This window comes from Hyla sarda, chromosome 4 (assembly GCF_029499605.1).
Source record: "Hyla sarda isolate aHylSar1 chromosome 4, aHylSar1.hap1, whole genome shotgun sequence".
In the NCBI taxonomy this organism is placed as follows: Eukaryota; Metazoa; Chordata; class Amphibia; order Anura; family Hylidae; genus Hyla; species Hyla sarda.
In genome coordinates, this window is record NC_079192.1 from 188,541,350 (window position 1) to 188,562,849 (window position 21,500).

A 21,500-nucleotide genomic window follows, 5' to 3' on the forward strand; every position below is an offset into this window, starting at 1 on the left:
AAAGGACGGGAGGACGATATCCTCATTAAGGTGGAAGGCAGAAACAACCTTAGTTAAAAAAGAAGGAACCGGACGGAAAACAACTTTGTCCTGATGGACAATTAGAAAGGGAGCGCGGCAAGAAAGAGCCGCCAACTCCGAAACCCATCTGATGGAAGTAATTGCCATAAGGAATGCCACCTTACAGGAAAGGAGATGAAGGGAAACCTCCCTGAGGGGTTCAAAGGGCGAGCCCTGTAGTGCGCCAAGGACCAAATTCAGATCCCAAGGAGGTGTAGGAGACCTGTAAGGAGGAGCCTCATGGGCCACTCCTTGAAGGAAGGTCCAAACATGAGAATCCGATGCTAGAGGGCATTGGAAAAGAACGGAAAGGGCCGAAACTTGACCCTTTAAAGAGCTGAGAGCTAATTGCTATTCCAGCCCTGACTGCAAAAATGAAAGGAGTCGGGGAAGGGAGAACACCACTGGAGAAAGAGATTGAGATTCCCACCAACGAAAATAAGACCGCCAGGTATGGTGGTATATCTTCGCGGAAGAGGGCTTGTGCGCCTTGAGCATGGTGCGAATCACCTGTGTTGAGAAGCCACAAGCCCTTAGTACCACAGTCTTAACCGCCACGCCGTCAAATGCAGCGACGGTAAATTGGGGTGGCACAGGGGACAATGAGAGAGAAGGTCTGGACGAAGTGGAAGGCGCAGCGGAACGTCGTCCAGGAGCTGGACGACGCCCTCCGAGGCCAATCTGGAGCCACGAGAATGGCAGGAATGCCCTCCGCTTTGAGCTTCCTCAGGACCCTGGGAAGGAGAGGAAGAGGAGGGAACAGATAAGGTAGGGCGAACCCCGACCAAGGAATCATCAGTGCATCCGCTGCCAGAGCACGGGGGTCCCGCAACTTCAAAACAAAGAGGGGAACCTTCTGGTTGTGGCGCGATGCAAAGAGGTCAACATCTGGAGTTCCCCAGAGTTCGCAGATCTCTGCAAATACCCCCGGATGAAGGGACCACTCGCCGGGGTCGGAAGAGGACCGGCTTAGGAAGTCCGCTTCCCAGTTGTTTAAGCCTGGGACGTGAATTGCCGAGATGGCCGGAACCCTGAGCTCCGCCCAGAGAAGGATCTTGGAAACTTCGTCCATCGCTGCCAAGTTTCTAGTGCCGCCCTGGCGATTGATGTAAGCCACCGCAGTGGAGTTGTCCAACTGGACACAAACTGGGCGGCCCTGGAGAAGGATCTCCCAATGTAGATTGCGCTCAGTTCCAAGAAGTTGATCAGGAAGAGTGTCTCTCTGGGAGACCAAAGGCCCTGGACTGTCCGGTCTCGGAAAACACCCCCCCCCCCCCCCCCAAACCCGAAAGGCTGGCATCCGTCGTGACAACCAGCCAATGGAGGGGCAGGAAGGAGCGCCCCTGAAGAAGTAGGGGGGAGCAGAGCCACCACAGAAGGGAGCAGCGAGATGTCCGAGGAAGTACAATCTTGCAATCGAGGGACAAGGGAGACCTGTCCCACCTGGATAGAATCGCGAGTTGAAGGGGTCGAAAATGAAACTCAGCGAAGGGAACGGCTTCCATGGCCACCACCATCCGACCCAGGACTTCCATGCAAAAGCGAATGGACACTGGGGAGGAGTTCCTGAGTATACGAACCCCCGACAGAAGGGACACCCGCTTGTCCGGCAGGAGGTGAACCCGGGGCGGATTGGGTGTCGAACTGAAGACCCAGAAAAACCAAGGACTGAGTGGGGGATAGGTTGGACTTGTCCAGATTGACCAACCAACCGAAGCGAGACAGGGCCTGAAGAGTGAGGGTGAGACTCTCTAGATTCTGGTCCCTGGACGGAGCCTTGATCAGAAGGTCGTCCAAGTAAGGAATCACTGAGACTACCCTTGTCCGTAGCAGGCCGATCACCGGCGCAAGGACCTTGGTGAATACCCTCAGAGGCTAGGCCGAAGGGGAGAGCCACAAACTGGAAATGTCCCTCCGGGACAGCAAAGCGGAGGAACCGCTGGTGTCCCGGAAAAATCGGAACATGGAGGTAGGCGTCCCTGATGTCCACTGAGGAAAGAAACTCCCCCTGATCCATGGTCGCCACGACTGAAAGAAGAGACTCCATGCGGAAGTGGCGCAGGAGGAGGTGCCGGTAGAGGAGCTTGAGATCCAAGATGGGATGTACTGAACCCCCTTTCTTGGGAACTACAAAGAGGTTGGAATAAAAACCTCGAAAGCGTTCCCTGGGAGGAACTGGGACAATGACCCCCTGAATGAGGAGGGACTGAAGTGCACTCTGAAAAACCTTTGCCAGAAAGGGAGACCGTGGGGCTCTGGAAAGGAAAAAGCGATTCTTTGGAAGAGAGGCAAACTCGATCCGGTAACCGTTGGATACCAAATCTCTGACCCAGGAGTCCTGTACATGTGTGGTCCAGACATCCAGGAAGAGCAACAGACGACCTCCCACCCGAGAAAAATCCGCGGGTGGGGGCGTACCTTCAGGCAGAGGTGGGTTTGCGGGTACCCGCCTTGGCAGCAAGGTGGCTGGAACGGTTATCCGATTTCCAGGATGGGAGAGTCTGGAAGAAGGGAGCCTTTTTGTCCCGAGAAGGCTCCTGCCTGGCGCCCTTCGTGACCCGAAGGTCCGAAAGGACCCAAAGGAGGTAGATTTACGGTGGGAGGTAGTACTGCGGGCCTTATTTTGAGGTAATAAGGAAATCTTCCCTCCCGTGGCTTCCGAGATGATCTCAGCTAGGCGCTTACCAAAAAGCCGAGAGCCAGTAAAAGGAAGCTCAGTGAGAGACTTTTTAGAGGCTGCGTCCGCATCCCAGGCTTTGAGCCACGCGGATCTACGGAGAGCCACAAGGTTACCCATGGCAAAAGCAGCACCGCGGGACGACTGCATGGAAGCAGAACATAGAAAATCTCACGCTTTAGAAAGCAGGAGAATTAAGTTGGCCAGTTCTTCCGAGGAAGCCCCAGAAGAAATGCCCTGACGGAGTCGGGAAACCCAAATCGCAAGGGTGTTGGAAACCCAGGCAGAGGCAAAAGCAGGGAGAAGTGATGAACCCGCAGCCTCAAAAGGCAAATTTGGCCAAGGTCTCCACCCTTTTGTCCGCTGGATCCTTAAAGGAAGCAGCATCGGGCAAAGGCAGGGTAGTAGTCTTAGATAGAAGGGAGACTGGTGGGTCCACCGTAGGAGGTGAAGTCCACAGGGCAATGAGGGTGCCTCCATGCAGACTCCAGCAAGGCTTCAAATTCAGCATGGGAGCTGAACATCTTGGGTGCAGGACGGGCACGATGAAAGGAAACTTCTGGGACAGCGTCCGAAGTTCCTGGGTCCTCTAGGTGAAAGGTGTCTCTTATGGCCGAAACCAAATGAGTCCACCATGTCGGTCATGTCTGTGCGGTTTTCTGAATCAGAGGCAAAAGCCTCATCAACTAGTTCTCCAGGGGAGTGAGAACGGGTGGAGGCAGCTTTAGAAGGAGACACTGACCTGGTGCGCCGTTCTGGGGACTCAGAACAGCAACTCGGGGAGCGTCTACTAGAAGAGAGACGCTTGCGGGAAGACGTAGCAGAGGGACGATGCCCATGAGGGGAGCGCCTACGTCTGAACAAAGACTCCGGAGAGGAGTCAGAGGAATGACCCCTATTAAGCTTGTGAGAGCGTTTAACATAGGGAGAGTGAGTCTCTCTTGAGGAACGGTGTAAGGAGGACCTCTCCAAGGCAGTCACCACGGAGCGGGAGACCTGCGCGAAGTCAGTGATAGACGGAGAGATGGAAGACACCCATATTGGAGGGGCAGCAGAGCCCACTGGGTCTGGGGGAGCATCCTGAGTAGGAATACCAGGGGGGGGTCAGGAGGTGCAGGCGGAAAAAGTGGGTTCAGCAGACCCAGGCATTATGGAGTTGCAGCCCTTACAAGAATAGTAGGTGACCAGGGCCCCAGGTACCTGCTTAGAGGGAGGAACAGTTCTGGTCTCGGACATGGATAAAATAAGGTAATCTCACCAGCGTCCATGTCCCCCACCAGGCAGCTGCTGTGAGGAGAGGAACGAGAAAGAGAGAGAAAAAGGCAGGGACAGCCGGACCAATCAGAAGAGAGGGTCCGGATTAGACTGGGGAGCCTCTGATTGGCTCATAGCCCCCTGCACAGCTCCCATTGGCTGATGAGATTCGCGCTCCCCCAAGGGCGCGAACTCCGCTGGGGAAGAAAGATGCCGGCTAGTAATGGCGCCCGCTCCAATCCCCGAAGCATATGTGAGTGCAGGGGAATGGGAGCGGGCGAAAGTGCCGGCGCAGCGAGCCGCTGCGAAAGTGAAAGTAAACTGTGCCCCGGCCCCGTCGGCACACGACGTGGCCGGAGCACAGAAGAAAAAAGCCGGAGTGAGAAGGCAGCCGCGGCTGCTGCATAAAGAAAACACTGACAAGTGAATAAAAAACAGAAGGAACAGTCCTACACCACTGACTCCAGCCCCCTGAGTACCCCCAATAAACGTTAGGGAGCCCTTGCCTAATAGGGACCCCGAATTAGATATAATAAAAAGGAGTGGGACCAAAAAAGGGGGTCTCCAGAGGTTGCAAGTCCCCGACACCTGAAAAAAAAAGGGGGGGGGGATATACTCACCTCAATCTGAAGAGCTCACCTAATGAAGTCTTCAGTCATGAAGTCTTCAGCCAGCTTTTGTCACCTACATCATGCCGGGCTTGAAAAGCGAGACGAGCAGGGAAAGGTGGGGGACCCGGACCCATAAGGTACAACCCCAGGCGCTGGCCGTTGGCGAGAGGGGGTTGACAGTACATCCACGATGTCTGTGCCCCCTCAATCGCAAATGGGGAAACAGTGAACGCTATGTTCCTGAGACCCCACCTGAAAAAAGGAAAATAAAAGGGAAGAAAAACTAAACGTCCCTATTCTGGAAAAATAAAAAATGTTAGACCAAGTCTGGGGAGAACCCCAGACTAGTGTCCATCTCCTGCGACACTAAGCTAAAACTGTTTACCTCAGGCTCTGTAGGGGGTATATCCTGCTGGGAGGAGCCAACTTTTTTGGTTTCCTTAGTGTCAAGTCTCCTAGCAACAACAGCATATACCCAAGGTCTGTGTCCCCCAATTGAGCAGATTGAGAAATACCTAATACGTGGACGTAAAGTGCTCTGCTGGCGAACTGTAAGACTCAGAAGGGAAGGAGCCACAATGGGCTTTTGGAAAGAGAATTTTGTTGACATGGTTTTTCGGGGGCATGTCACATTTAGGAAGCCCCCATAGTGCCAGAACAGCAAATACAAAATATATTATATATAAAATAAAAAACCACATGGCACACAATTTGGGAAACTACACCCCTCAAGGAACATAACAAGAGGTACAGTAACCCTTAACTCCCCAACAGTTATTCCAAGATATTTTTAACAGTGGGCTGTGAATATTAAAAAAATATATATTTTTACAGCCTACGGTTTCAAAAATCTTGGAATCCCCTTTGGGGTCTAAATGCTCACTGTACCCCTTCTTATGTTCCTTGAGGGGTGTCATTTCCAAAATGAGGTCACTTGTGGGGGTTTCCACTGTCCTGGCACAATGGGGGCCTTGCAAACACGATATGCCTCCATTCCAGCTAAATCCACTTTCCAAAAAGCCCAATTTTTTTTTCACCACCCACTGTTCCAAAAATCTGTCAGACACCTGTAGGGTCCAAATGCTCACTACACACCTAGTTACATTCCTTGAGGGGTGTAGTTTCCAAAACGGGGTCACATGTAGGTGTGTTTTTTTTTTTTTTTGTGTGAGGGGGGGGGGGGTGTATGTCAGAAACGCTGCAACTATTAGACAACCCTGTACAAATCACCAATATAGGTCTAAAACGTACATGGTGCGCCCTCACTAATGAGCCATGTTGTGAGCCTGCAGAGCACTTTAGGTACACATATGGGGTATTTCTATACTCAGGAGAAAATAAGTGTTACAAATTTGGGGGGTCTTTTTCTTTTACCTCTTGTGAAAGTTATAAGTATGGGGCTACACCAGCATGTTAGTGTAGAAAATGTAATTTTTTTTACACTAACATGCTGGTACAGCCCCCAACTTTTCTTTTTCACAGAAGGCAAAAGTAGAAAGTCCCCCAAAATTGTAAAGCAATTTCTCCCAAGGACAGAAACACCCAATATGTGGCCCTAAACTGTTGCAAATGCAACAGGGCCCAGAAGGGAGAGCTCCATGTGCATTTGAGGCCTAAATTAGTGATTTGCACAGGGGCGGCAGAGATTTACTTACATGCGGCGTACCGAAACACCGCAGTTAGTAAACCTCCGCCTATTGCAGTGTTTCCCAATCTGGGTGCCTCCAGTTGTTGCAAAACTGTGACTTCCAGCATGTTGGGAGTTGTAGTTTTGCAATAGCTGGGGGCAACCTGGTCCAGAGGAAGGCAAAAAAACACCTTATGAGGCGAATACCAATTTGCCCCATGCCAGGGGGGGAAAATTCCTTCCCTATTACAACCAGGGACTGGAATGTCCCTGTGTTGCCAATGCATTGGAAAAGCACTGTAAATAGCCGTCGTCCCAAGCTCATGTACAACGTCACCAATACATTGGAAAAGAACAAAAAAGTGGTGTACAACGCCGCATCCAGGCTCGTGTACAATGCACTTAAATTTGGGGAAGAATATAAATGGGGTAAATCATAAATACTCCACAGACATATGGTACGCCTTGAAGCATTCTTTGATGCAGAGGCCTGGCTTTTCAGGACAGGTGTCACACTGGAAAATTGTGTCATTCCTTTTCCCTTTTTTAGCACAAACTCTGCAACTTTTCTTGGACCATCTTTTTTTTTCCAGTGTGGGGGACCTCACCTGGAAAATGTTGCCCAGGTACGATACGCGGGCCTACAGTTCCAGAGGTACTTGGACCCTCTCCTCTCCAAAAGAGCAGGGCCTTGATCACTACCTCCTGGAACTGCAGAAATGTTCCTGCGTGGCCAGCGCTCCGGAATAGCACAAAAGGGTTATACAATGCTGTCTGGACCCATGCACAATGCTACTTTTTTGTACCATCTCCTGGTTTTGCGCATGGCGCCATATGGCTTGAGGACTTGATCCGAGAGATCAACTCCTCCCATATAGTGATTGTAGTCCAGGATACAATCAGGTTTGAGGACCGGTGTTGCGGTACCGTGGACAGTCACAGGGGTGCGTCCGTTACCGTGAATGGTGGCCAGCATAAGGACATCACTCTTGTTCTCATATCTGACCAACAGCAGATTTTATCACAGACAGGAGGCTCGTATCAGATGCATATTCCTTCTTTATTTTGCCCAATAGCAGAAAGAAATGCAAGTGTTAACAACAGAAAAAGAAAAAATGCTGGTAACTAGGTACCTAGCAACCATAGTGACTCCCCTTTCTCTCCTCCACCAATGACCACACACAGGGAGTCCTATATAAACTGGCTGCAGCTCCTCCTCCTCCTCTTTCTTTCTGCTCAGTAGCAGTGTGCATATCAGATAAGTACTCTACTTGTGGTTAATTCCTGTCTCTCTAGATATCTAGGGACCGCTTCTTGCGGTCTTCCATACATCTTGACCTCTACACCTATAGAGTTTTCATAGGATTCACACATACCTGTTTCCACAAACTTTCATACTTCTGTATACCTGTCTTTCAGCATCTGTCTTTCATACTATTTTATCCTGCCTGGTGTCGGTACTGTAGACACCGGGCCCCCTCTTTGTGTTCCCTCTTTGTGTTCCCTTTTGGTATTACCTTAGTTTGGCACTACTTCCGTTGGGCCCGCCGCCATTTCCCCACGTCGGCACTTCTTCGCCGCTGTTCTCGCGAGATCTGGAGCGCGCGTCTCGCTCGCTCTGGTGGGGGCGTGTCGCTGACGCGCGGCTCTCGCGGGGACAGGGGAATAGAGGGGGTGGGGACGACTCCCTCTCTGACTGCAGCGCAGAACGGGTTTGAGTTCCCGCTCGCCTGCAGTAGCAACGACGGTCTCGCGGCTCTCCGGGTCGTGTGCTTCTCAGAAGCGCACGTCTCGCTGAGGGCGCGGGCATATGCGCCCTTACTACTTGTTACTACTGGCCCTAGTTCTCTTTAATTCCCCTCTGCCTCCGCACCGCTTGCCGTGGGCGGAGATTCCCTTATAATACCTGTCTGTGCAATAGACAGGATTGTATACACGTAGTATACCATACAGGCCTATAGATATATATGTATATATATATATATATATATATATATATATATATATATATATACATATACATATATGTAGGGTTATATAGCTATATATATATATATATAATTCTTTATATACAGTAAATACAATACATTACTATAATTCAAATACACCAATTAACAGATCCTGTTGCCCCCTTTTGTCTTCACAGCCCCGTGTTCTCCGTATACTACAAATTCACTGTCGCTATGTCTGTGCATAATCTGCCTATTCCTCTGGATGGTGCACCATCCCCCACTTTAGAGGCAGAGGTCCCTTCCTCTGACTTGCTACAGCAACTCACCAAATCAATGCACTCAGCCATTGCGTCTGCTATGTCAGCAGTCAACGCTAATATATCCCGCTCTGTCTCCCTGGCGCTGGCTGCGCCTCGCCAGGAGGAGGCGACGGCGATTTCAGTTCCGCCCTCTGTGCCCCATGCTTCGACTCAGGCGCCCAGCCTTTTAAGACCCGGTAAGTCTAGCCGGAAGAGACGACATTGTATAGACATTATTACCCGTCCCGTTGCCTTGCCAGCTGAGGGAGACGGTGGTACACACTCTAAGACCTCAGTACCGCCTGAGGAAAATCATGTTGCGGATATCAGACCCCCAGCCCACGGGGATTACATCAATGGTCGGGCTTCTCGTATTTCCAAACGAGTTAAACCTAACTCTTTCGTAGAGTTGTCAGAAGACGAATCTGACATGACGTCAGATCATCAGGGCACGGATTGGAGTGAGGATGACGAGAGCCTAGAGGAGGAGGCGGGCCCTTCCTCTGCCCCTGCTCCCCAGGCAGAACCCTCCGGAACCCCGGTGGACTCACTGGGTGTTCCCTTTTTTAATCCGGATGACATTACTCATCCTAGATCCGGGGAGTGGGCGCCTTCTCCCCAAGTGTCTAAGTACATTGAAACCTGGCTACGCAGATCGTTGGATCGCGCGAACCGCAGCAAATTGAGGGTGGAATGCCCGAGGCCATCTATTGGCAGTAGTGTTGCGAAGACTCCCGATCTGGACCCCATCCTGGTCAGATATCTCCTCAAATCGGGGAAGAACCCCAAGAAGGGGATTGATAAGTCCTTCAAGGGGGTGCAAGACAAACTCCTGGACATTCTGGGTCCATTGACAAAAATCTTAGACATGTCCGAACAGGCGGTGGCTTCTAGCGCCCCTGTAAATGCAGAGATCCTAAGGGGGTGGGCGTTGCGGGCAATCTGTCTGCTCGGCAACGCCAACACGGCCATGTCGGCAGAACGCCGCAGGTCTATCTTGATGCGCTTGGACCCTCAGTTGACCCATTTGGCCTCTGACGAACCGGGTCCGAGTGCAGAAGGACTGCTCTTTGGCGACACCTTCATTAAAAACATTAATAAATTTGTCGGGCTGTTCTCCAGCCTCGACAAGGCCCAGTCCTCTCTCAAAAAGTCTTCTCAGGGGAAGGTTTTCAACAGGGCTGGAAGGGGTAGGGGTCGCCCTTCCAGCCGTGGTTCGTATTACCGACCCTACCATAGAGGAACTGTCCACTTCACACCAGACAGACAGCACTATACACCCACCCCACCTGTGCAACCGGTTACCCCGTTCTTCCCGACCAGAGGTCGTCCATGGAGGGCTCGAGGTTCCACACGTGGTTTTCCCAGAACCAGAGGCACAGGTGAGACTTTCTACCCCACTACCGGATATACCGGTAGGGGGCCGTCTGATGTATTTTTCCCACGCTTGGTCCCGGATCACTTCAGACCCGTGGGTGCTCCAGGTGGTGTCGGGTTACTGCATAGAATTCACATGCAATCCTGTACAGACCCATTGGCCAAGGGCCATTCAATTTACGAACGCGGACAGGGATCTGGTCCACGCGGAACTATTGGAGCTAAACCAAAAGCGTGCCATCAAGGAGGTGCCTTGGAACATCCCGGGTTTTGTCAGCAATGTCTTCTTGGTCAAAAAGAAAGACGGCGGACATCGACCCGTGATAAACCTGCGCTATCTCAACGAATGCGTTGTCTACCGCCATTTCAAAATGGAGGGTATACACCTCCTCAGAGATCTGCTGCAACCGGGCGACTGGCTGGCGAAGGTAGATCTGAAGGATGCGTACCTTACTGTACCAATCCATCCCTCGTGCAGTCGATACCTGCAGTTTTGTTGGGAAGGTCGCAAGTGGGAGTTCACATGCCTCCCGTTCGGCCTCTCCTCGGCTCCGTGGTGTTTCACCAAACTGCTGAGACCGGCCATGGCGGTGCTCCGAAGTCGAGGTGTTCGGTTAATCGTCTACCTCGACGACATTTTGATCATGGCTCCTACATGCGTGCTGGCCAGGCGGCATGTCCAGTGGACGATTTCGCTCCTTATGGATTTAGGTTTTTTGATCAACGGGAAGAAGTCTGTGTTGACACCGGCAAGGAACTTGGAGTTTTTGGGCTTTCTGGTGGATACTCAGTCCGCCACTCTGAGTCTTCCGGTCAAGAAGTTGACCACGATACGCAAAGAGATTCGGAGGATCCTCCGCAGGACAAGGGTGTCCTTGAAAGCTATCGCACGGATTGTCGGATTGCTGTCGGCATCCGTCCAGGCGATATTTCCGGCGCCTTTACACTACCGGGCCCTGCAACGTCTAAAAATCAGACATTTGCAAGGGGGCCTGTCTTACTCGGACGAGGTTCCGATATCTCTGGAGGCCAGGGAGGAACTCCTCTGGTGGCTTCAGCATGTCCAGGATTGGAATGGGAAGACCATCTTCAATTCCAAACCGGACCTAGTGATGGAGTCGGACGCCAGTCTTTCCGGCTGGGGCGCTCGTTGCGGGACTTCCTCCACGGGAGGCAAATGGTCAAGGACGGAGACGCAGTTGCATATCAATTGCTTGGAACTCCTAGCGGGATCGTTCGCGCTCCGGAGTTTTGCATCCCACAGGTCCGATTGTTGCATTCTGCTACGTATGGACAACGTAGCGGCGGTGCAGTATATCAATCGACTGGGCGGAACGAAGTCGAAAATCCTCGCGGATCTGGCGACGGAGTTCTGGGATTTCTGTCTTCAACGGAACATTGTGTTGAAGGCGGAGTACCTACCTGGGATTTCCAACTCCATTGCGGATTGGAATTCCAGGTACCTCAGGGATTCCAGCGATTGGACGCTGGATCCGGCGGTGTTCCAGTCAATACAGTCGTTATGGGGGCCGTTGGCCGTAGATTTGTTTGCCTCTCGGCTCAATCGCCAATTGGAGGTATTTTTCAGTTGGCGTCCGGACCCAGAAGCCGCGGCTACGGACGCGTTTCTTCAGCATTGGCCTCAAGGCATACTTTATGCCTTTCCGCCTTTCGCGATGATCCCAAGAGTACTGTGGCAGACGGAAAATCAGAAGGCGACTCTGGTGTTGATCACCCCTTGGTGGCCAACCCAATCGTGGTTTCCACAGATTCTGGGTTTGGCCATGGACGTGCCGAGACTATGTCCGAGTCTCCCTTCGTTGTTGAAGGGACCGAAAGGAGAGTCACACCCTTTGATTCTTCTCGATCAGTTGCCACTGTTGGCGTGGCTGATTTCGGGTCATCGTCACTTGGGGGACGTATTTCGCAGACGGCTAGCAACCTCATTAACGAAGCATGGGCGCCGGGTACCAGATCGGCTTATCGATCTGCCTGGGGACTTTGGCTACGTTGGTGCACACGACGGGATTTGGATCCCGTTCACGCCCCTCTAGCTGAAGTCATAAACTTTTTATCGGATTCTTTCGAAACGGGTAAGGCCTATCGCACAATCAATGTGTACAGGTCGGCCATTTCTGCGCACCATTCCTTGGTGGATGGCTTGCTGATTGGTCAACATCCCGTGATTTGTCGCCTCATGAGGGGGATTCGGTTTAGGAGACCGCCTTCCTCTCGTTATCAGACTACTTGGGACGTTTCTCTCGTTTTACGGATGTTCGAGGAGTGGGACGACAATGATCAGCTATCATTGAAACACCTCTCCTTCAAGTTGACCATGTTGCTATGTTTAGTTTCGATAAAACGTATATCCGATGTGCGCGCCTTGGACGTGTCCCGGAGACAATTTGTCCCGGATGGAGTTAGGTTTTCGGTCTGCCGTCGGACGAAGACCAATCTGCGTTCGGTTTTTTATCCGTGTTTTCCGTCTCATCCAAAATTGTGTGTGGTGCGTTGCCTCCGATCTTATGAGAATCGGACCGTACCGTTTCGTACGGGGCGCGATTCGCAACTGTTGATTTCGTTTTGTTCGCCGCACTTGCCTGTTTCATCCCCTACGTTAGCACGTTGGGTGAAACAGACGATGACGTTGGCGGGGATCGATGTGTCCGTTTTTCTAGCCCACTCCACTAGGAGTGCTATGGCGACCAAGACTTTTCAGTCTGGAGGTTCGCTTATTGAAATTCTCAAGGCGGCCGATTGGTCCTCTGAGGATGTCTTTAAGACCTTCTACTTTAGACCTACTCAGCATGTGTCAATGTCAGTGTTGTGATTGTATTATTAAGTTGTATTATTAGTGCTTTGAACATGCATCTGATACGAGCCTCCTGTCTGTGATAAAATTGAAGATTTTCCTAGTATTATGACGGAAAATTTAGATTTTATAAAGACAGGAGGCGAGTATCATCCCTCCCATTGTACCCTACCCTACTCTATGGTATTCTTCTCTCTTTTTCAGGCTATTGAAGATTTTATCTTGCATGTCGATTTTACAGTTGGTGTTACTCGTTAGTAACATTGCTTCCCATCGAACCTGCGGTCCCGACGGACTCACTACGTTGACGTCGATGGAAGTTCCGGTGGATAGTTTGGAGATCCACGCTGTTAGTTCGGTTCCTGGTTTGGGGAATCTTCAAGTGTCCGAGAAGTGATGATCTGTTCCAGTAAGAGGCTGCTTGACATAAAGAAAGAGGAGGAGGAGGAGCTGCAGCCAGTTTATATAGGACTCCCTGTGTGTGGTCATTGGTGGAGGAGAGAAAGGGGAGTCACTATGGTTGCTAGGTACCTAGTTACCAGCATTTTTTCTTTTTCTGTTGTTAACACTTGCATTTCTTTCTGCTATTGGGCAAAATAAAGAAGGAATATGCATCTGATACTCGCCTCCTGTCTTTATAAAATCTAAATTTTCCGTCATAATACTAGGAAAATCTTCAATTTTCACAAGTAAGGGCTCTGCTCTCACCCCAAGGGATTGGTGCGGGATATGTGGGGAGGCCTCTCTGATTTTTCCACACAGTGCCACAAGCGGCAGTGGCTCTGGCGCAAAGGGACTTGGAGAGGAATGCTTGTATAAAAGTTATCCACATACATGTGGTAACATTTATTGAGCAGTGGGTACATCAGTTCCCACACAATTTTCCCAATAACTCCAAGGAGGGAGGGGGGGGGGGGTGCCATTCTGTCGGTTCAATGCGGGAATCCTTCCCTTCATACACCCTAAATCTGTAAGTGTACCCTGAGGTGCTTTAACAGAGCTTGTATACTTTCACGCCATACCTTGCCCTTTTACTTGGAATGTACTGGCTTAAATGGAGTTTCCCTTTGAAACGAATAAGGGATTTGTCAATAGCCATCTCCTCATGAGGTATATACACCTCTGCAAATTTATTACTGAAATGATCTATGACCGGCCTGATTTTGAACAGATGGTCATATGCGGGAATGTGGGTTACCGGACCTCCGATGTGGGCACAGCAGGCAGGAGATAGGCAAACTATTAGAGAAGGAGACCACGTAGACTGTCTGACAAAATGTATAGGGCCCAGGTAATACGTAGGGCCACTCATTTGAAACCCAACTCTGCCAGCGGGGTACCTAAACCTCCGCCGTGGCACAGGAATGCCTAATAGGAGCGCAGACCCCAGTATGGTTGCTTGAGATAGTGACTTTTGAACCTGCAGGTTTGATCCTTCGGACCCGGACTCTGCCACGGCACACATGCCACAGGCAGCCTGGCGGTGTAGGAGACCAAGCAGACTAACAGCCAGCTGACTGGTTTAGGTCCCTAGTACCCAAAAGGGATACTCTTCCGTACTTCCCATGCTAGTAGCGAGGGACGGAAACCTCCAGACTTGTATGCAGTAGCCCCGAATCGGGAACCAGTGGAGGCAGAAACCATACAGATCACAGTCTAGGGTGCACCGTCAGGTGCTGGCTGGTGGCACAAAAGGGACAGCACAGATAGGTCAGCACTGTGCCCTTAATGGCGACCAAATTGCCAGCAGCCGAAGCAAAACACTAGGCAACCGTCAAGGATGTGGTACAAACAAAAAACTGCCGCACTTGCAAGGTGGCCATGTCCCAGGCAGGTACCTGAGAGAATCCCTTGGCGAAGTTCAGAGGGTTCACAATATGCCTGCCGTAGGATCTGTTAGGGTAGTCATATTCGCCAGAGGTAGAGTGGCAGACTAAAAAGATGGGACACCAGAGAACCCCCCATGGAAAAGATGTCCACTTGGAGACCTGGTCCAGAGGAAATGTGTATAGGGTCTGTAGTCCTGTACTCTTCAGAGAACATTGTTCCGGATGCTTCCAGGCCACGTCCAGGAACTCGTTTGATTCAGCACGTGGACTTAATGTCTCAGGAGACTGACGGCGGCGGAAGGAGACTTCTGGAACGGAGTCCACAGTCTCTGAGTCCTGAATGTAGAAGGGTGTCCTTGATTGCCAAACAGGCCATCCACCATGTCCGCTGTGCGTGAGGACTCCTCCGCATCTGACCTTTGGTCCGAGCTATACTCTGACAGCAGCAGAGCTTAAATGGACCGCAGGAGACCTGCTCAGTGACAACCCAGATCGAGAGATGGTGGTCGGAGAACAGGTTTGGTCCCGGGAGCCCAAGGAAGGCGTGACACAGGACTTGGGGCGGACAGAGGAGGGGGGGGGGGTAAGCGGGAGCATACTCTGGAGGACCAAACTCGCCTATGCGAGGGGAGGTCCATACAAGAGATCCTGCAGAGGATTCCAATTAACATTCTGGAGCGCTCACGGGGTAGCTGGTGACTGGCTGGAACCGGAGCATGGACTCAGGCACGCTCCAAGGTGGAAACCATAACCTGGTAGTCCGGCCCAGGTCCCATGGGACAGGTAAGGAACCAAGTCAGGGACTGGCTCAGCAACAGAACGGTCCGCAGGAGCACTCTGGGAGGGAAGCTGAAAAGAGCTGGGCCGGGCAGCCTTGCTGCAGGCGGGGCCAGTTGGATCAGCCAAAGCGGCAGACCTGGGGTCACCTGTTGAGGATGGGGAGGGCTAGTAAGATAACATGGACAGCTCTCACCCAGAATCCTGTGTCCAGCAGCCAGCAGCAACAGACTCAGCAGGCAGCAGCAGACCCAGCAGGCAGTAGTAGATGGCAACAGCTCCAGCAGGCAAACCTGACCCCGCCATACCCACCTGACCTGCCAATACTCACCTGCAGATGTCTTCAACCAGCTAGGTGTCAACTGCATCATGCCAGGCTGCATCAGCAAGACGAGCAGGGACCATAGGGGGACCCGGACCCAAGGTACAACCCCTGGCACTGGCCATTGGCGGGAAGGGGTTAAAAGCCCCATCAGCGCATAAGGGGGAACAGGTAGCGCCATGCTTTAGAACCCCCACCTAAAAACAAGAAACGAAAGGAAAGGAAAAAAATCTTAACTATACAGCCCTATCTAGAAAAAAATAAACGGAAAAGAACCAGGTCTGGAGAACTCCAAACCTGTGCTTGCCTCCTATTGACACTAAACTAAAGCTGGTTTCCTCATGACAGGTGGGCAGGTATATCCTGCCAGGGAGGAGTAAACTTTTTTTGCCTAGTGTCAATACCTCCTAGTGGCCAGAGCATATACCTAATGTCCCCCAATAAATGTAATCAGTTGTCAGAAAGCAGTAGGAGAAGCTAACAAAGAACAAGTCCGAAGGGCCCGAGAAAAGAATGCCGGATAAAAAAAAAAAAAAAACAACCACCATAAAAGATCATCCGGACTAAAATTGAAGAAATGGGTGGGTCCGGTGTCCCCCAATGAAGGCTACGAGAAAGATTTTACAGTGAGTACAAAAAAAAAAACTCCTTTTCTCGGTCGCTCTTCATTGGGGGACACCTATACTGATGGGACGTACCAAAGCAGTCCCCTAGGGTGGGAAAAACAACCACCAGAGCAAGGGAATAAGTCCACAGACTGAACTCACCTGTCCGCAAGGCCTACGGACGAGATCCCGGGCAGAGACAACTGAGGCCCAGGAACTGAGCTCCCCTGTCCAAGGAGATGGACTAGGATGCCAAAGGAAGCGATAATCCTCTGTAGAGACTCAAGACACACAGGCCATATAGAGAGACAAGAAAAAAAAGTTCACTAGGAAGCCAGATGGACAGGAACCATCCAGGCAGCAGATAGGAACAACTCCAAGGAACTAGACAGAGGGCCAGCCCGGCTGGGAAACAAGAATGGAAAAGGGCACAAAAAAGAGGCCCACCCAGAGGCAAACCAATTCAAGAGGACATGGCGAAGAAACAGCAGGGAGAGCAGCGTACGCCTGAGCAGAAGACGAGCACAGGAGGTGGAGACCAGAAAACCACAGAAAAAAATTAAAAATAAAAGAAAGACAGAAGCAAGCTCTAGAGAGGTCTGGTGTATGAAAACAAAGACCTGAACAACTGCAGAACCAAAACTCCTGTCCCAGGGAGCTCCCAGAAGGCGACAGTAGCTAGACTGGTGGAATCCGGATTACCGGAACGCCCCCCATGTTGGGAGTACATGGAAGGGGGCATCCCAGAACACCGGAGCGACAGACATGGAAACTGTTGGTGCCTTAGTCACCTGGGAGACTTACACCTAAAGAGTAAGGAAACCTAATGTCCGCAAAACGCTCCTGGCGACAATCTTCCATGTCGAGACATGAAGTGCGGACCAGAAAGACCGCCCCACAAATGGGATTGCAGAGAAGTCTGGGCAGGATCACTATACATGCTCGAGACCTTAACCATCACCAAGGCCCAAAGAACCGGGAGAGCTGCCTGAAAAGAAGGCATGCCACAGCATCCTAGGACAATGGCTAAGACAAGGAGACTAACCGGTCTTGGACCCCAGTGGTCCGAGCAGCCTAGAGCACACTCCTGACAAACATCCCACCAGAACGGGAACGGAGGGGGAAACAAAAGGGAACCCAGCCGGGACTCTCAGGTTCTGGGCACAGGAAGGTTACTCCAGAAGACTATGGAGTCAGTGCAGCACAACTGACCCTGTCAAAAGGGAAGGAAGAACACACCCTTCCAGGAGATTGCGCCGAGGGAGGAGGAGAGCAATGGCAGGACCCAAAACAACAGACGGTGGCTAGACCGGCTGTGGCCGAACCATACATGATTACATAAACTCCTCCAACAGCAGAGTGTGCCAAGGCTGCGTGAGCAGCAGTAGATAACCAAACAAAACTGAAAGAGAGCCAGGCTGCAATCGTGGGCAGTAAGCACACAAACAGACAGCAAAAAGCTCTGTTGATTGCTCTCAGCAAAAAAACAAGAGCCCAGCCAGGTACCCTACCTATATAGTGGGAAAAGAGAGATGGCTCCATCTTGGCAGCAGAAAGTGTTCAACGAAATAGTCCCTCTAGGGGAGGGAAAACAAGGGGTGGTCGAGATGAAACACAGGTACTGACCATGCCAAGTTCCCTTCTTCAAAAGAAGTGATACAAGATGTTAAATTTCTAGCTACCAACATGATTCCATATCAGTCATAGAAGGGCAAATATCTACAAAAAGAAATATCTTTCAATACAGAGCTATTCTGGTATAGACATTAGAGACGTGACCTCCCACAAATCTATTCTTGACATGCATTTTTCCCACCTTAAACGTACTTAAGTGACTGTCATTTTGGACATGGCTACAGGTGATTAATATACAATTAATATGTATTCATAGCAACATGAGAATTTTTTATTTTTTTTACTGATATAGTGGGGGAAGAAAACACCGTAGATAGGGTTAGTAAATCCACAGTCCACAATCCAAATCCCATTCACACAATGTTGGGCTTACCTTTAGAGTGTTCTGTATCAGGATGTAACACAATCCGGACATATTTAATGTTTCCATATTTCAGCAACAACTCTTCAAGATCTTCTTCTTCAGAGTTAAAAGACAGATTTCTGCATGAGACAAAAAAAGGCACACACTTTTAGCCTATGTTAAGCACTAGAAAATATATTTTTTATTTTATTCTTGTGTATTGCTAACAGAGCACTGAGATTTTTCATCCACAATCCAGCCTAGTTATTAGCATCTGTAACGGAGCTCCCGAATGAAGCTTCGTAATGCTGATGTGAACATGGCCTAACAAATGGCCTAAACCCGCTAGGGCTAAAGCATCACCTTATGAACAATGTTTTTCCTTCATTGACATCTGATGGCAGCTGTTTCTTTTTCACTTTAGTTTTATCTAAAATACAAAGAAAAACATATTTAGTTGGGTCTCATAAGTAAACTAAGAATGTATAAATGCAAGTGCAATGACACATTACAGAGTTTTCTTTTCCCATCAGCTCTATCTGAGCACTGTATGCACTGTAAGGAGAATTATAGAACAGACATCATAGAAGAAAAAAAATCTATTTACCCAGAAAGTGATAGTAACATGATAAGAAAGTATCTTGAGATCTGGAGCGCAAAATTGATTAACTTCTTACTTGATTTAAAATGCAAAGGATACAATGTCATTTTTATTGGAATGATCAGACATTTCTCACCTATCCTGTTGATAGAGGATAAGTTTAGTTTCCCGGATTACTCCTTTTAAAGCCTATGTCCAGTGATAAACGTAGAGCACTGTGCACGCAAATTCTCTTTCTAAATTATCTTGATTTTGAATTTGGTGCCTAAATGAAGACACCATTCCCTCCGCAGCTCATAGCAGTGCTAAATCCATCTTCATCGCAAGATCCAGTGTAATCCAGTAGTGGGAGCGGGGAGAACAACGTCTCCACTGAGATATATTTAGGCATCAAATTTAAAATTAAGATTATTTAGAAAAAGGATTTTTGTGCATGATGCCGCATCATAGTCATTTGTCATAACATCATTGGACTTACGCTTTCTGTTTAAATGAGAACTCATTACAATGTAATCATTGTATTGGGTAAACTCCTTATGCACCTTTTTTTTCACTCTCAGAGTCAGAGTCTTCATATTCGTCTTCCATATCACTATCCTGACCAGAGTCTGCAGATACATCCTCATCATCGTCTTCATCACTTTCATCCTCCTGATCATCATTATCACTATCCTCCTCCTGCACTTTGCTTCTGCTAGTCTGAGGTTTCTTAACAGGCCTAAAAAACATCAAACATTTACAAAAGAATAGTAAGCACAGATACATATACAGTAAGTATATCAGTAATAGTTTAATAAAGTTAAAAAAAAATTATAATAGCATAAATATTACATTACAATGTTTCAACTCCTCCTGGAGCCATTTTCATGCTTGAAAATGGCTCCAGGAGGAGTTGAAACGTTGTAATGCTGACATGAGATATTAAAGGGGCACTCCACCACTAGACATCTTATCCCCTATCCAAAGGATAGGGGATAAGATGTCTGATCGCGGGGGTCCCGCCGCTGGGGTCCCGCCACTGGGGACCCCCGCAATATAGCACGCAGCACTCACCTATTTTTGCTCCCTCCCATAGACTTGCATTGAGGGGGCGGGGCGTGAGGTCACGAGGGGGGAGTCGTGACGTCCCGATCTTTCGTCCACGTGGTCGGGAGCCGAACCCTCCAGAGCTTCCGGAGCAGTACAATGGTTCCTCAACATACGATGGTAATCCATTCCAAACGAACCATCGTTTGTTGAAACCATTGTATGTTGAGGGATCCGTGCAATGTAAAGTATAGGACGTAACACTCACCTGTCCCCGCCACTCCCGACCCGTCACCACTGCCCTGGATGTCGCCCTCCATCGCGGTCGCCGCGTCCCCGCCACTCCGGACGTCTCTGCTTCCCAAGGAAGGAAAGCGCCGGTGATGTAGGGGATCCCGAAAAGGATGCTCCGGAACCCCGATGACAGGTAGGAGACCATCACCGGAGCACCATAAACGGCTATCCGGCGGCAGCTGAAGCAGTCTGCGCTGCTGGGTAGCAGTTTATGAGATGGCCCCAACATACATAAGCATCGTATGTTTATGCTGCCTTCAACATGCGGTGGCCTCTCAGAGGTCGGGGGGGGGTCACTGTAAAAGGTGGGTGCTGCGTGCTATATTGCGGAAGTCCCCAGCGGAGGGACCCCCGCCATCAGACATCTTATCCCCTATGCTTTGGATAGGTGATAAGATGTCTAGGGGTGGAGTACCCCTTTAAATCACCTTGTTATGTTGGAGTGCTGCACCTGTCTTTGGTTCTTATCTGCGGATGGACAGATCAAGTCCTGTGGGACGCTGGTACCATCTCTTGTATTGGATAAGTAGTGCTGCATTGCTTTGGGACTGTGATATACATATACACATACATATATATATATATATATATATATATATATATATATATATATATGTGTATATGTATATCACAGTCCCAAAGCAATGCAGCACTACTTATCCAATACAAGATATATATATATATATATATATATATATATATATGTATGTATGTATGTAACTGTGGGGCAGCACAACCAAAAAAAAAAGAAACAGGTGATGGGTGCCAGCAGTCTGTTGTCCCAGGTGACGGGTCAAAGGTAGATAATCAAATTCAAAAATTCCGCAGCACACCAAAAATACATGCAAAAGGTGGTGGATTTATTAGCCTGACGGCATAGCGACGTTTCGGCTGGCCGCTTGAGAAAGGCTGCAAGCGGGCAGCCGAAACGTCGCCATGCCGTCGGGCTAATATATTCACCACCTTTTGCATCTATTTTTGATGTGCTGTGGAATTTTTGAATTTGATTATACATATTATATATATATATACACACACACACACACACACACACACAGACATACACATACACACACGTACTCCCCATAACAAGAAAAAAAACAGACAAGCTGGGAGACCAATTCATGTACTATATTTTTTACCATAACAACTTTGTGAGGTAAAATAGTGAAAAAAAGAACAAAAACCATCATTCTTTTTGTGTGTGTGTGTGTGTGTGTGTTTCATTATTATGACATTTTTCAGTCCCACAATGGAGCCTGAATATGCTTGATCACTTGAATAATACACTAATGTACTGTAGTGTATTTTGCAAGATTGTGCTCTTCTATTAATCCTAATACCTGTGGGCTTTCAATAGTCCCCTTGATGCCATGACAATCCCATGACCATCGATACT

The 21,500-nt window shown here is 49.5% G+C and overlaps 1 protein-coding gene across 1 annotated transcript in view; it reads right to left on the minus strand.

Moving 5' to 3' along the window:
• Nucleotides 1-21,500, minus strand: part of RBM28 (RNA binding motif protein 28) — a 60,832-nt gene that overhangs the window by 19,719 nt on the left and 19,613 nt on the right. The window contains exons 8-10 of the mRNA XM_056573096.1: nt 19,324-19,499; nt 18,544-18,610; nt 18,211-18,320 (exon numbers count right to left, since the gene is read on the minus strand). Of these exons, the coding sequence (XP_056429071.1) occupies nt 18,211-18,320; nt 18,544-18,610; nt 19,324-19,499 (353 nt within the window). The remainder of the gene's footprint in view (nt 1-18,210; nt 18,321-18,543; nt 18,611-19,323; nt 19,500-21,500) is intronic.